Source organism: Macrotis lagotis, chromosome 2 (assembly GCF_037893015.1).
Source record: "Macrotis lagotis isolate mMagLag1 chromosome 2, bilby.v1.9.chrom.fasta, whole genome shotgun sequence".
In the NCBI taxonomy this organism is placed as follows: Eukaryota; Metazoa; Chordata; class Mammalia; order Peramelemorphia; family Peramelidae; genus Macrotis; species Macrotis lagotis.
The window spans coordinates 14,144,541-14,157,976 of record NC_133659.1 but is presented as its reverse complement, the minus strand read 5'-3'; the positions used below and the strand labels follow the sequence as shown (position 1 = coordinate 14,157,976).

Genomic DNA, 13,436 nt, shown 5'->3' with positions numbered 1-13,436 from the left:
GGAAGGGAAGGGATGGGATGGGATGGGATGGGATGCAGATGCTCATAATAGGTGGGGAAGGCAGCAGGGAGGGGGGCAGTTTTAGTGTTGGCTTGCTTCAGTTGAAGGCGGGGGAGGAAGCAGGGGCCAGGAAATGGGCTCAGTGGCTTTTATGTGTCTGAAGTTCAATTAACTTTATCAAGGTCTGAAGTCTCTTCTTCTTAATGCTGATGGAGGAGGGTCTACAGTGGGCACAGGGGCATCATCGGCTGCCCCGGGGTCTCCTTCCCACCTTGGCAAGTGTGATAACCCCAGCAGTTGTCCCCAGGAGGCATTGCCAATTCCTCCTATGAAAACCGCCTTGGATGGGAGGATAGTTTGGGAAGTGGAGGGTGGAGTGAATGCTTGGGATTGTGGAGGACCAATTAATATGTAGCCCCAGGGAAGGCTCTGGAGACCTCATCTGTGGCTGCCTGTTCCACTCAGCTCCTCCATTGCTGATGGAGGCTTCTGGGCTGAACTTAGCATTGCTTTTGGAGACAGCCCACTAAGGACTTTGGGCTTGGTTTATACAATGAAAACATTTTTATTTTTTTCCTTTCTTTTTCTGTTTCTGAGACTGGGATCCCCCTTTCCCCTAGCCTTGGAGGAAGACCAGTAGCCAGTCATGGTGATCCCCCTATTACCCCCAGCCTTGGAGGTCCAATGGCCAGTCATGGTGATCCCCATATTTCCTCCAGCCTAAGAGGAAGTCCAATGGTCAGACATGGTGATTCCCCCTATTACCCCCAGCCTTGGAGGTCCAATGGCCAGTCATGGTGATCCCCATATTTCCTCCAGCCTGAGAGGAAGTCCAGTGGTCAGACATGGTGATTTCCCCCCCTATTTCCGCAGCCTGGGAGGAAGTCCAGTGGCCGCCTTGGAGGTCCAATGGCCAGTCATGGTGATCCCCATATTTCCTCCAGCCTAAGAGGAAGTCCAATGGTCAGACATGGTGATTCCCCCTATTACCCCCAGCCTTGGAGGTCCAATGGCCAGTCATGGTGATCCCCATATTTCCTCCAGCCTGAGAGGAAGTCCAGTGGTCAGACATGGTGATTCCCCCCCTATTTCCGCAGCCTGGGAGGAAGTCCAGTGGCCAGTCATGGTGATCCCCATATTTCTTCCAGCTTGGGAGGAAGTCCAGAGGCCAGTGGTTGATTGACCCACCAGGGCTGGCTCTCTTCTCCCCAAGCAGCCTGGGGGTAGCCTCTGCTCCTGGGGGGGGGGGTTCATTGTTTTGATGGCAGACTTAGTGTGAACATTTAATGTGCTTTGTTCAAGCTATTTATCTTAAAACTCTCCAGTCCCAATAATCCATCAACCTCATCATCTGTAATTAATAATAACAACTAACATTCATACAGCACCGCGCTAAGCATTTCTTACAAATATTACCTCATTTAGGGGCAGCTAGGTCATGCAGTAGATAGCACACTGGCCCTGGAGTCAGGAGGACCTGAGTTCAAATCCAGCCTCAGATACTTAATAATGATCTAGCTATGTGACCTTGAGTGAGTCACTTAACCCCACTGCCTTAGATAAATAAAATTTAAAAACAAATATTGCCTCATTTGATTTTCACAACAATTTTGGGAGTGGTTGATCCTTATTTTACATATGGGGAAACTGAGGCAGGCAGTGGTTACGTGAATTGTCCGGGATCACACAGGTAGTGTTGGAGGTTGACTTTGAGCTTACCATTATTCCTATTCATGGCTATGGAAGGGAATGACTAATGAAATCACCCTCATGTGTGTCCCCAGTTGGCCACAGTGCTCAAATTCTTCATTGAACACTAGCTTCCTGCCAATAGAGAAATGAATGGCTTCTTCCAACCTCAGTTTCTTCACCTCTAAAATGGGAATGTTTACAACCATAACCTCTGATTCCCAGTGTTCTTGCCATAAGGAGTTTCATTTAATTATGTAAATTATTTTGTAGTTACCAAGCTCTCTATAAATATCCTTATTATTCTTCCGGTACATACTGTGGTCCTCTGAATCCCTTAAATAGAACTAATAGAACTGAGTTCCAAGACACAAGGAAAGGTCAGTTTGGGGTTGGGGGTTGCCCTGTTCTCATGAGCCATGGGAAAAATAATTCCTCCTGGAATTTGGTCCTATCGATGGGTGGGAAAATCCTTTGATGTAAATAGAAATTGAGCGGTGTTGCTGATGGGTTCACTTAAAACATTTCTTCCAGGCTCCAGCACAGGGTGATGGAAACAACTGGGTTTGGGGCCAAGGGGCTTCCTGGCTCTTCCCTTCCTATCTATGACCTCGAGTAAATCATTAAACCTGTCCCGCCTTGAGTTTCCTCAGCTGAAAAATGAGAAGGCTACACTAGAGGCTTCCAAGACCCCTTTCAGTCTGAAGTCTTAGGACAGAATGCAGCAAAAATTGGAAATGGGCTTTTCAGCAAAGACTCAGACAGGAAAAACTGTTCCCAACCCTTCACCATTTTACATTTATTTAAAATAACATACTTGAATCTTTCTTCTCTCTCTCTCTCTCTCTCTCTCTCTCTCTCTCTCTCTCTCTCTCTCTCTCTCCCTCTCTCCCCCCCCTTCCCTCTCTTTCTCTCATTCTTTTTCTTTCGCTCATTCTCTCATTTCTCATTCATTCTTTCTCGCCTCTTTCTCTCACTCCTCTTTTTCTCATTCATTCTCTTTCTCTTATTCTCCTACTCCTCTCTCTCTCTCTCTCTCACACACACACACACACACACACACACACACACACACACACACACACACACATTATTTAATTTATTCTTGCCCCAAAAGACAAAGAAGTTAGCATTTTTAACATATCTATGGTGAGTTTTTAACTTGGAAGACAACCCCTTTGGAGGTGTGTGTGGTTGGGTATGCGTATATGTGTGTGGACTCCTTTTCCTGATGCCTTTCCCAAGGCTGCTTTTGAATGAAAGAGTTCAGATTTCTGACATTCCTTCAGTCCCCTGGGGAGGGGGATAAGAGAGTGACAGGCTGAAACTGGGTAGAAGAGAAGGTCTGCCTTTTTCCAGATTCCCCCATTCCAGTAATTTTAAGTCTCCATTCATTTTGTCCTGAGAGGTAAAGTGCAAGCAGGGGTCGTCATACTCATGGACATTTTTGGTATAGGTTCATCCTAGTTTGGGTTTGGGGTAACAGTTCAGATCCCTCATTCACACGATTTTCTTCTTCTGAAAAGTAAACAAGACCTGGCATCTTTGGGTGGTCAGCATCTCAGCCAGGGCCCTCTGGACTTCCCAGCCAGCATTTTTGCCTCTGGTTTTTCGATGGGCTTGCCTTCTGTCACTCTCACAGTTTTATGCAGCAGATGGATGGCAAGACAAGCTTCCTTTGGTTGACTTTTAATATAGATCAGGTGTGGTGATCTCATCTCTCCAGGTTGCTGATTCTCCACCTCCACTCCCTGCCCCCAAACTCTGCTGACCTCTGATCTCATGTCTCCAAATGTGTTTCAGACATCTCAAACCGAACGTCCAAGAGACATCTTCAACTCATTATCTTTCTTCCTAATCCTTCCCCCCATCTCCTCCTATTCCTCCCAAGTCATCCAGCTGCCAACCTAGCAGTCTTTGTGGGCTCTTCACCATCTCTCCCCAACCCCCATCCAATATGGTGTCCAGACCTGTTGTTTTACCATCTCTGATGTATTTCTCCTCTCTTCTGACGCTTTCACCCCCTAATGTTGGTTCTTATTACCTCACACCTAGATTATTAAATGCCTGATGGTGAGTTTGCCTGCCTCAAGGGAAGGAACATCCTTTATTTGGGACCCAAGGTGATTGTACATACACCCCCGTTCCCAACTCATGAAACTGTAGTGGCTCCCTATTACTTCCAGGATTAGATATAAAATCCTCTATTTGGCACTTAAAGCCCTTTTTAACACCCCAACACCCCTACCTAGTTCTCTTATACCTTGTTCCTGTGATACTATCTGTGGACAAGATTCTCCATCTCTGCTCCAGGATATTCATCATCTATAGGAAGACTTCCCCAAGTCCTCTTCATTCCAGTGCCTTCCCTCTCTCCCTTATTTCCTATTTATCCTGTATAGAGTTTGCTTTGCACATATTTGTTGACTTGTTGTCTCCTATATTAGAGGGTAAGCTCCTTGAAGGCAAGGACTAGCAAAAGCAGCCAAAGATATGGAAACCTAGATGTCGGTTTTTCCCCAAATTCCTGTCCCTCCTGTGGCCTCCAGGTTAAGAACCCCTGTTATAGAGGATCCTTGTTCACATACCAGTTAGACTAGATATCCTGGTTCTTTCTTGGGTTGAAATTTGAATTTTCCTTGTCCTGGGAGAGCGGAGGTGAGGGTGGGGGGGTGTTAGCTTCAATTGACAAAAGAAGGGGATTTCCCCCTCCCTTTCTTTCTTGGAGGGAGGTAGTCTGGAAATGTAGAAAAACAAAACAAAACACTGACTGTGAGGTCAGAGGTCCTTCCAAATCCCACCTTTGATGTGTAGGGTCAGTGTAACCCTAGGGTTTTCCATTCTGTTATCCCCCAAGATGAAGGAGTTAGACAGCTTTGAGGTCCCTTCTGGCTTAACCCACAGCTGAGCCTAAATCCATTGTGCTTGCCACCAGAAAGATGAGCTAAATATTATTATTAAATATATTAAACTCTGAAAGGCAGCATGTGTTCTCCTATCTGGTCTCACCCCCTCACTGGCTCTGTTGTCAGCTCCTGGCTTCCCATCCCCCCCCCATCCCATCAATACATGTGACCCTAGGCTCACTTTTCTGAGCCTCAGCTCCATCCAGTGGGAGTTGTATGACCGTGAAGGAGTCACTTCATCCTTCCTAGACATTAGGCAGTTCTCTAGCTACTGATTCAGATCCCGAGTGCTCTCTGGTAGACCTCTAAAGAAATCCCAGATGCTTCATATATTCCCAAGTATGGAAGTCATTAGAAGAATCAAAGAATTGGGGAGTGTAAAAGGAGGACAGTGTACTCTCTGGAAGCCAGCTTAGCCTAAGCATTTCCATTTCAACAACCCCCTTCCTTACTTTGTCCTGAGCAGGTTGGGCTCAGCCATGAGGCTGAGCGTGAAAGTCCTTGCCCTTTAAGATTCTACATTCAAACAGGGAAAACTACACCAAAAGGGTGAGGATGAGGAGTTGCTTCCTGAGGACATGGTAATCATGGTTTCAGAGTCATGGGGAGCCAGGAAAGACTTAGCGACGATCTCTTCCAAAGCCCGGACCCTGTCACAGATGGAGAAACTAAAACCTCGGAAATGGGGAATGACTTACCCAAGATTGGATGGCTTCAGAAAATGGTGTCAAGCTATCACTGAATTTGTTTTACTTAGTCAGCAATTGGGAGGCTAGGATCAGCGGAAGATCTGGATTCAAATCCAGGTTCAGACAATTAGCAGCTGTGTGACCCAGGGCAGGTCATTTAATCCTGTCTACCTCAATTTCCTCAACTGTAAAATGAGCTTAGAGAAGGAAATGGCAAACCACTCTAGTGTCTCTGCCAAGAAAATTCCAAATGGGGTCATGGAGAGTCTGGCATAACAGAAACTACTGAACAGTAAAAAATCAGTTCTTGGCTTCTAATACTTAGTTTTTTTAAAACCAATGCTTCTTACCTTCCAGGGCTGGTGGGAGAATCAAATGAAATAATATCTATAAAAGCTCTTTGAAAACTTAAAAGTGATATAGAAATGTCGGCTCATTATCTTGTTTTTGCTATTCTTGTCACTATTGTTATTTCATGATTCACCACTGAGTCAGAATATCTGAGTTAAAATCTCAGCTCTGTAACCGTCTATACTTGTGGAACTGTACAAATTACTTACCTACTCTTTTCCTCAGTTTCTTCATCTGTAAACTGAGGGTGGGCGGGGAAAGTTGAACAAGATGAACACCGAGATTCCTTAAAGTTCCAAATCTCTTGAGCTCATGAACTTTTTTTCCTTAAAATTCTGACAATTTTCTTTCCTACACTCCTTGGTTTTCTTGCTTTTAAAGATGTTTATGTTGTCCTAGCCTTAGATTCTTAAGCACTTAATGAACTTGGCATGTCTACTCAGCCACAGCTATGCAGGTGTGTCCAGGCCACTGGGCAGTTATCCCAGGTACTGATGAATATTTGGCAGGTTGGGAAAGAGGACAAAGGAAACTTTGGTTAACATTTTCAGGTTTGATCTCGGGCTGTTCTGGGGTGATCAGTCGACTCTCGAAGGCATTGACTCAAATTACTACTCCCCTACATAATCATAATAGTAATAGTAACAACCTAATAATAATAAGGTAGTAGTTATTCTTCTGGACCTGTGCATTCATCAGCCCGAGTGAAGAATCTGTCACCTATCGTCACAGACCTGCTACTCATTTTAGAGAGTCTCTGGCACCCGAGATGTTGCATGACCTGGCCAGGCTCACCCAGCCAGCATATACCAGGAGCTGGACATCAAACCAGGATTTCCTCATTTCAAGGCCAGCTCCTTTGTCCGTGCTGCCAAACTACCTCTCAAGCACTATAAACATTCTGAAACTTTGGCACCTCAGAGTTTATCTCTATAAGATTACCTGTTCAGGTATTTACAACCTGACATGTTCAGTCTTGTTTTGAACTCTGCCTTCCTGATCCCTCATCTTCAGATGGCTGGGTCTCTCCATTGCCTTCTGTTTTCTTCACCCCCAGAAAGTAGACGTAGTATGAGTAGAAGGCAGCTGGGTGGCTTGGTGAATAGAGTGATGCACTTGGGGGTGAGGAGACTGAATTCAAATCCTGCTTCAGACCCTCACTGTTGGTGTGACTTTCGGCAAGTCACTTGTGATTTCTTGCAGCATAAGTATCTGCTGTAAAATGGGCATAATAAGAGCCCCTAGCTCACTGTGGGTTGAGGAGGAAAGGGGCTGTGAAGGCTGTGAGGAGAGTCTCCTGCAAATCTCTGTAAATAGGAATTAGAGGGAAATTGTTATATCACAAGGGATCTAGGAGGTGACACAGTTGAAACCCTTCTATAGAGAAAGAAAGAAGCCCGAAGAATGCAGTGCCAGCATCACACAGGGAGTCTCAACCCATTTCTTTACATCCTTTACTCTTTGTTACCAGTGCTACCCTCTGGGGCCAGACAGGACAGATCCAACCTCTTAGGCATGACAACCCTTCATTTTAGAAAAAGAATTGAGCCAAATTTTTTCTGAAGTTAGGGGAGTATAGATTTAGAGCTGGGCAAGACCTTGGAAGTCATCTAGGACAAGGGTATCCAGTTCCAAAGGAACAGAAAATTACAAATCAATATTATTTACGTTTTATTGCATTTTTATTAATTTGGTCAAATATTTTTCCAATTACATTTTTATCAGCTTCCTGAAGCTGTGCTGCAGCCCTGGATGTCCCTGTTCTAGTACAGTTTCCCTAATTAAACATGAGACAACAGATCCAGAGAATGGAAGTCGTTTAGCCTAAGACTCATAGACAGTAAGGTGCAGAAACAGAATCTGAACCCAGACCAGGCCCATTTATTCCAGATTTAGCTCTCTTTTCACCAGAGGAAATTATTCTAACTTTTAAGGTCTATGATCAGAAGTGAAAGGGCATTAACTTTGGAGTCAGAAGACCTGAGTTAAAATCCTGGATTTTACTGCCAGTAGGACCCTGGACAAATCACTTGACTATTTGGAGGCCTCAATTTCCTTACCTAGAAAATGATGCCATTGGACCAGACTATTTCTGGCATCCCTTCTAGCTACAAAGCCAAGGGTATGCTGGCAAATGATTCACAGTTGTTTCTTTGGAAAATATATTTACATCATACACTTTTGAGTTTAATTATAATGAATATTTTTTCCATAATTTTCTTGAGTCAGGCCCCGATTTCTAGCCTTTACCAATTTCTAAGGTATAAATGCTCATTCTGAAAATTTAACAGTTGTGATAAGTTGTGAGCAAACCATTGTCTATATCTTCAATGATTTTTTGATATATACAAGTCAACCTTGGGATATATAAGTCTTCTCTTGGACCAAGCAGGCATAGACAAAAGCATGATCTATTATATAAATATAATACTATATATAAAACATGTGTTAGACATGCATGTACATGAGAGAGAGAAGACTAAGACCCCAGAAAGACCTCAGTTCCAATCTAATCTCAAACACCAGCTATGAGATTCCACCTAAGGCAGACCACTCAATAGTCAAAACCTCAGTTTCCTCATCTGTAAAATGACTAATGACACATGTAGTGCTTCCCTCCCTTCATCCCTCCCAGTTGTGAGGCTTAAATGAGTGACCTCTTGAACCTTTCTATAGGTTAATGTCTTATATTATTAAGAGAGGGAAGCTTTGAATCTGCCCAGTAGAGACCAGGAGGGAGAGAGTAGTGGATGGGAAGGAGAGAAGAAGGCGTGGATGAGGAAGCTGTGGCTTCCACCTGGTGGGGACAAAGAAGGAAGGACCATGAGGGAGCTTGGAAAGAATCTGGAGGAGAGTGAGTCTTATCAGATGCGACTGTCTGTAAACAATTACAACTGTAGCACCAAAAGGAGAAATATAATGGGTTGAGATCAGTGTCTGAGGATAGAATGACAGGGGTGTGGGAAGTATACCGAAGTGCTTTTTATTTTGAAAAGAAAACTATTGGGTCACATCTGGTTTAGTTTCCTCTCATTGAGTGTGCTCATTTGTGTGTGCCTAAACACGTGAGCACACATATCCCTGTTTGTGTTGTTTATATGAGCAAAATTGATGCTGGCTGAAGTGTGGATCTCTCTATATTTGTACAAAATGTCAGAGTTTCAATTTGAAATATTCTTTTTCCATGTCTGATTCTATTTGTTCCATAAACAAACCCTCTCCTGCCTCCTGCCTCCCTCTGGGAATGTGTGGATGTCACATCTGGAAATCTGAAATTTCCTTTTTTTTCCCATTGCAGCGCATATTCAACTCTTTCGTGTACACGGAGAAGATCTCAAATGGAGAGAGTGAGGTCCAGCAGGTAAGTAGACCTTGCATTTGCATTTCATTAGTATTCTTCTACACTGATTTCTTTTCATTTTGGGGTCAATATCTCATATTTTTTCCCCACCACATATAGTTCTCCAAGATTCCTTTCCCTTCAGAAAAGCATCTGGTCTCAAATACTTGATACTAGCTATGTGACCTTGGGTAAGTCACTTAACCCCGACTGCCTCAAATCCAGGGCCATCTCTAGTTGTCCTGATTCATATCTAATCCCTGGATTCAGATGTTCTGGAGGAGAAAGTGCAGCTGGTGACTTAGCCCAGCCCCACTCCCTCAAAACCAGTTCTCTTGTTTGCTATGACATCACCTTCTGAAGTCATAGTCTTCAAGAATGTAGGACCACCATCATCATTCCTTATAATAATGAATGAGAGGAGATAAAAATGGTTTATATCACAAAAGTCTATTATATGCTGTATTTCACATCCCATAATTCTTCACTTCTCCACTGAAGCCAGAGCCATGCCTTCTTTTCCTCTCTCTCGGTTTGAGTCCCAACCCGTTCATCTTCCATTCCCTGAATTCTCTTTTGGGTATGTAGTTACTGTTGTTCTTTCCATTCACATTATTGTCACCGTGACGTACATCGCCACTAGCTTCTTACTTGGTTTTGAATCAGTTCATAGAAGTCTTCTGTATTCATCATTTTGTTCAGCAGAGGAAGAAACCATTGAGTTATTGTATTACAGTTGTTTTTTGAACTATTCCCCAATAATGAGCAATTAATATGTTTCTAATTCTTTGCTACTACAAGAAATATTGCTTTACAATATTTGGCCATTTACATCCTTGGGATGCAATCCTTGGGTTAGATTAGTAATGGAATCTCTGGAACAAAGACTAGAGATATTTGAGCCACTTTTTTTGGAGGGCATAATTCCAAATTGTGTTCCAGAATGAGAAGAAACCATTCCCAGCTCCATCTGAGGGGCTTTACCCGGTTCTCCTTCAGATTTTAGCTATATGACCTGTCCAGATCACTTAACTTTTCTGAATCATACAGTATCAAATGAGAAAAATTACTGTTCCTCCCTCTCAGTTCTTTCCCTGACAGTCTCAAAATACTATTGGGGATCTGAGATGCGTTTGTAACTGGAATCTGTAGAGTTAAGGTCCTTAATCATTTTTTTTAATTGTGAATCTTTTTTTATTGATATTTTTATTTTTCCATTTACATGTTATGAAAGTTTTTCAACCTTCATCCAATTACTCATTTATGTTATACAATTTTCTACCACCCTCCCTTTCCACCTCCTTCATTTAGCAGCAAACAATCTAGTAAAAGTTGTACATGTTCATTTGTGTTTAATATGTTTACCTATTAGTCATTTTGTGTTTGAAGAATTAGGACTAAGGGTAAAGAGAGAAAAAGATGGATCTCTTTTGTGCTGTCTGGTGGAGCTTATGGACTTCTTAGAATCATATTTTCAAATGCATAAAATGCATATGATTTTGAAAGAAAATAATTATATGGAAATGCAACTATTAAAATAATGGCTACAGATCCCAGGTTAAGAATGCTTACCTTCAATTTACTTCAAAATCATTTCCTCTAAACTGTGATGAAGATCAGCTCCATTGTTAGACTCAATGTTAGTGGACTCTAGATTTCAGGGTCACCTTAGCTGATGGCTCAGGTATAGGATATGCTGAGGACAAAGCCCTGGCTTTGGCGGCAGAAAACCTGAATCCTACCTCTTGGCTCAATCCCTCCTTGGGGTGGGTGACTTTGGCAAGACCTTTGTGTTTTACAGAATGGCTGAGGTTTCAGTTGAGTTGCCTTTTTGTCTTCCTTCTGTTAGACAGTCCAGTGGCCTGGTTTGATCTTCCTCCTCAGACCATTGGCTTCTACTCCTCAAAGCCCTTTTCACAGGGAGGATGAGAGCAGACTTTGCTATTCTACTTAAGCAGACAATAAATCTGAGCTGGTTGGTAATAGCTGCCGGATAATTTGGCAATCCCCAAAAAGAATATTCTGTGATTTGGGGATCTGAGCATAAAACTTTCTGTTAATGTAGATGATCCTGTAAAAAACAAGCCAGAAGCATGGAACCCTAATTACCTGACAGTGCTTCTTACATTTTTCATTACCTGAATAGAGGAGGAATTGTGCTGTCAAGGAAACCATGGCAACTAGGTTGAGAAAACAAAAATCATGCAAGTATCTACCTCAATCCAAATTTCTCCTAGTCTCCATTCCAGAAGGTAGGGTGTGTGTGTGTGTGTGTGTGTGTGTGTGTGTGTGTGTGTGTGTGAGAGAGAGAGAGAGAGAGAGAGAGAGAGAGAGAGAGAGAAAATGTGTGTGTGTGTGTGTGTGTGTGTGTGTGTAACACAGAGACAGAAACAGAGCATATGCCTCTAGAGAATCAAGTTTTCAATGAACTGTTCCTAGATTTAGGGAAAAATGGCAACCCAGGATGAAGTGCTTTGTCTTGGAATCCATTCATGGCATAATTTAATTTAGGATTGTCCTTCAGTCCTATCTGACTCTTCAAGACCCCATCTCTTGACAGAAATACTGGAGGGTTTGCCATTTCCTTCCCCAACTCATTTTACAGATGAGAAAACTGAGGCAAACAGGGTGAACTGACTTGCCCAGGGTCACACAGCTAGTTAGTGTCTGAGGCTGGATTTGAACTCGGGAAGAATAGTCTTCATTATTATCCAGGCCTGGCCTTGTATCCACTATGGTATCACCTAACTGCCTGGAAGAGATTTTAGAAATCATTATTGCAACAAAACGTTTTATTTAACAGATAGTGAAATTGAGGCCCAAAGAGGATCCTTAGGGTCATGATTTTAGAGGTAGAAGACACTTTGGAAGGCATCTCATCAAAACCTCCCCATTTTACAGGTGAGAAAGCAGGGAAGTAGTTTAATGATTTACTCCAAGTCATACAGATAGCAAGCATCTGGAGTCAAGATTTGAACACAAGCCCTCTGATGATAGAATTCATGCTTTTTCCATTATACCATTATGTTTGCCTTCCCGGAGCTGTGTAAACTATCCATTAGTAAGTCATAGAAGGGAAATTCAAACTAAGTTTTTTGACCCCCACACAGCAGAAGGGAAAAAGTACTGACTAAAACTTACTTTGCTCCAGCCACAAATATTAATGGCCCAGCAAAAGAATTCCAGCCCCTCAACCAAAAAGTCAATGATTTTAGAAGACATTTAATTCAATTCAATAGACATATTTTGAGTATATACTATGGAGCACACACTGGGATTCTGGGAACAGAAAACATAAAAATGAAACCAGTCCCTGTTTTCAGGTAGTTTTTATTTTGTCGGGGGGAAACATGGTGTCCCCAGAGAATTATAAACAAAACACGAGGGTGTCTACAATGTTTTTGGAGGGAGTTGAAAGGGAGGGAAGGAGAATGACCAGGAAGAAAAGAAGCAGGGCTGGTGGGGAGAATCCAAGCTCTAAGGACCTTTGGGTCTGTTTTCTAAAAGGCTTATAATTGCCTTGGGTGTTATTGCTGAGGAGTTAGATTTGATTTCCCAGAAAGACTCTGGTAATTGCCGGTCCCAATTATTTGCTCAGGGAAAGAGCCAACACGTTTTTGTAATTAATGCAATGTTTCATGAGCCACTGGATGGCTGACAGATGCTCCAACTTCCCATGTCTGCCCTGGTGCCTTTTCAATTGCTGAATGCCCCCCGACTGTTGGATTCCCAAGTCAGCATAGCCATGCTCTTTACCATGGCTTCTTCCTTTATCCTGTGTCCTGGACTCCTGTGGTAGGCAGGTAAAGCCATTCTCAGAAGGATGCTTTTTAAATGTATAAAATGAAATAAGTATTAGAAAAAAACCCAAATTATTGAAATCGTTTTCAGAATATTAGAAAAATTGTTCACAGATTCTGGGTTAAGAACTCATGCCTTAAATCTATGATGGGACTACAGTGAATGCCCATTAGGTCCCCTTGCCTTTCTCTTGCTTCTATTCCAGTATTTCTGCACAGTCAAAGATAGTCAATCTCTTGGTTCATATCTTGTCTCTGACTTTGTGTTTAATAGGGGATTAATCCCTGATACACTTTTTAAAAATATTTCTAAGGCACTGGGGGTTAAGTGACTTGCCCAAGGTCACACAGTTAGGCAATTATTAAGGGTCTGAGGTCAGATTTGAACTTAGGTCCTCCTGATTCCAGGGCTGGTGCTCTATCCACTATGCCACCTAGCTGCCCCTAAACTGATCGACTTCCTAGACACCTTTTGTCTCTTTTCCATTTGAGGATGGGTCCTTGACTTGCTGTCTGTTCTCTAGATGGAGTGTATGGGTGTTAAGGGAGGACAAGCCCTCTGGTTCGAGGGCTATATATTCACCTGCTGCTCAGTGCTCCCCTGTGGCTCCAGGAAGCTGAGCAGCAGTCACATCCCAGGAAAACCATCTGGGCAGATGGG

At 42.9% G+C, this 13,436-nt stretch overlaps 1 protein-coding gene across 2 annotated transcripts in view; it reads left to right on the top strand.

The window, feature by feature from the left end:
• Positions 1-13,436, top strand: part of CACHD1 (cache domain containing 1) — a 228,379-nt gene that overhangs the window by 80,242 nt on the left and 134,701 nt on the right. For both annotated transcript variants that reach the window (XM_074221256.1, XM_074221255.1), the window contains exon 2: positions 8,934-8,996. In XM_074221256.1, coding sequence (XP_074077357.1) covers positions 8,934-8,996 — 63 coding nt within the window. The remainder of the gene's footprint in view (positions 1-8,933; positions 8,997-13,436) is intronic.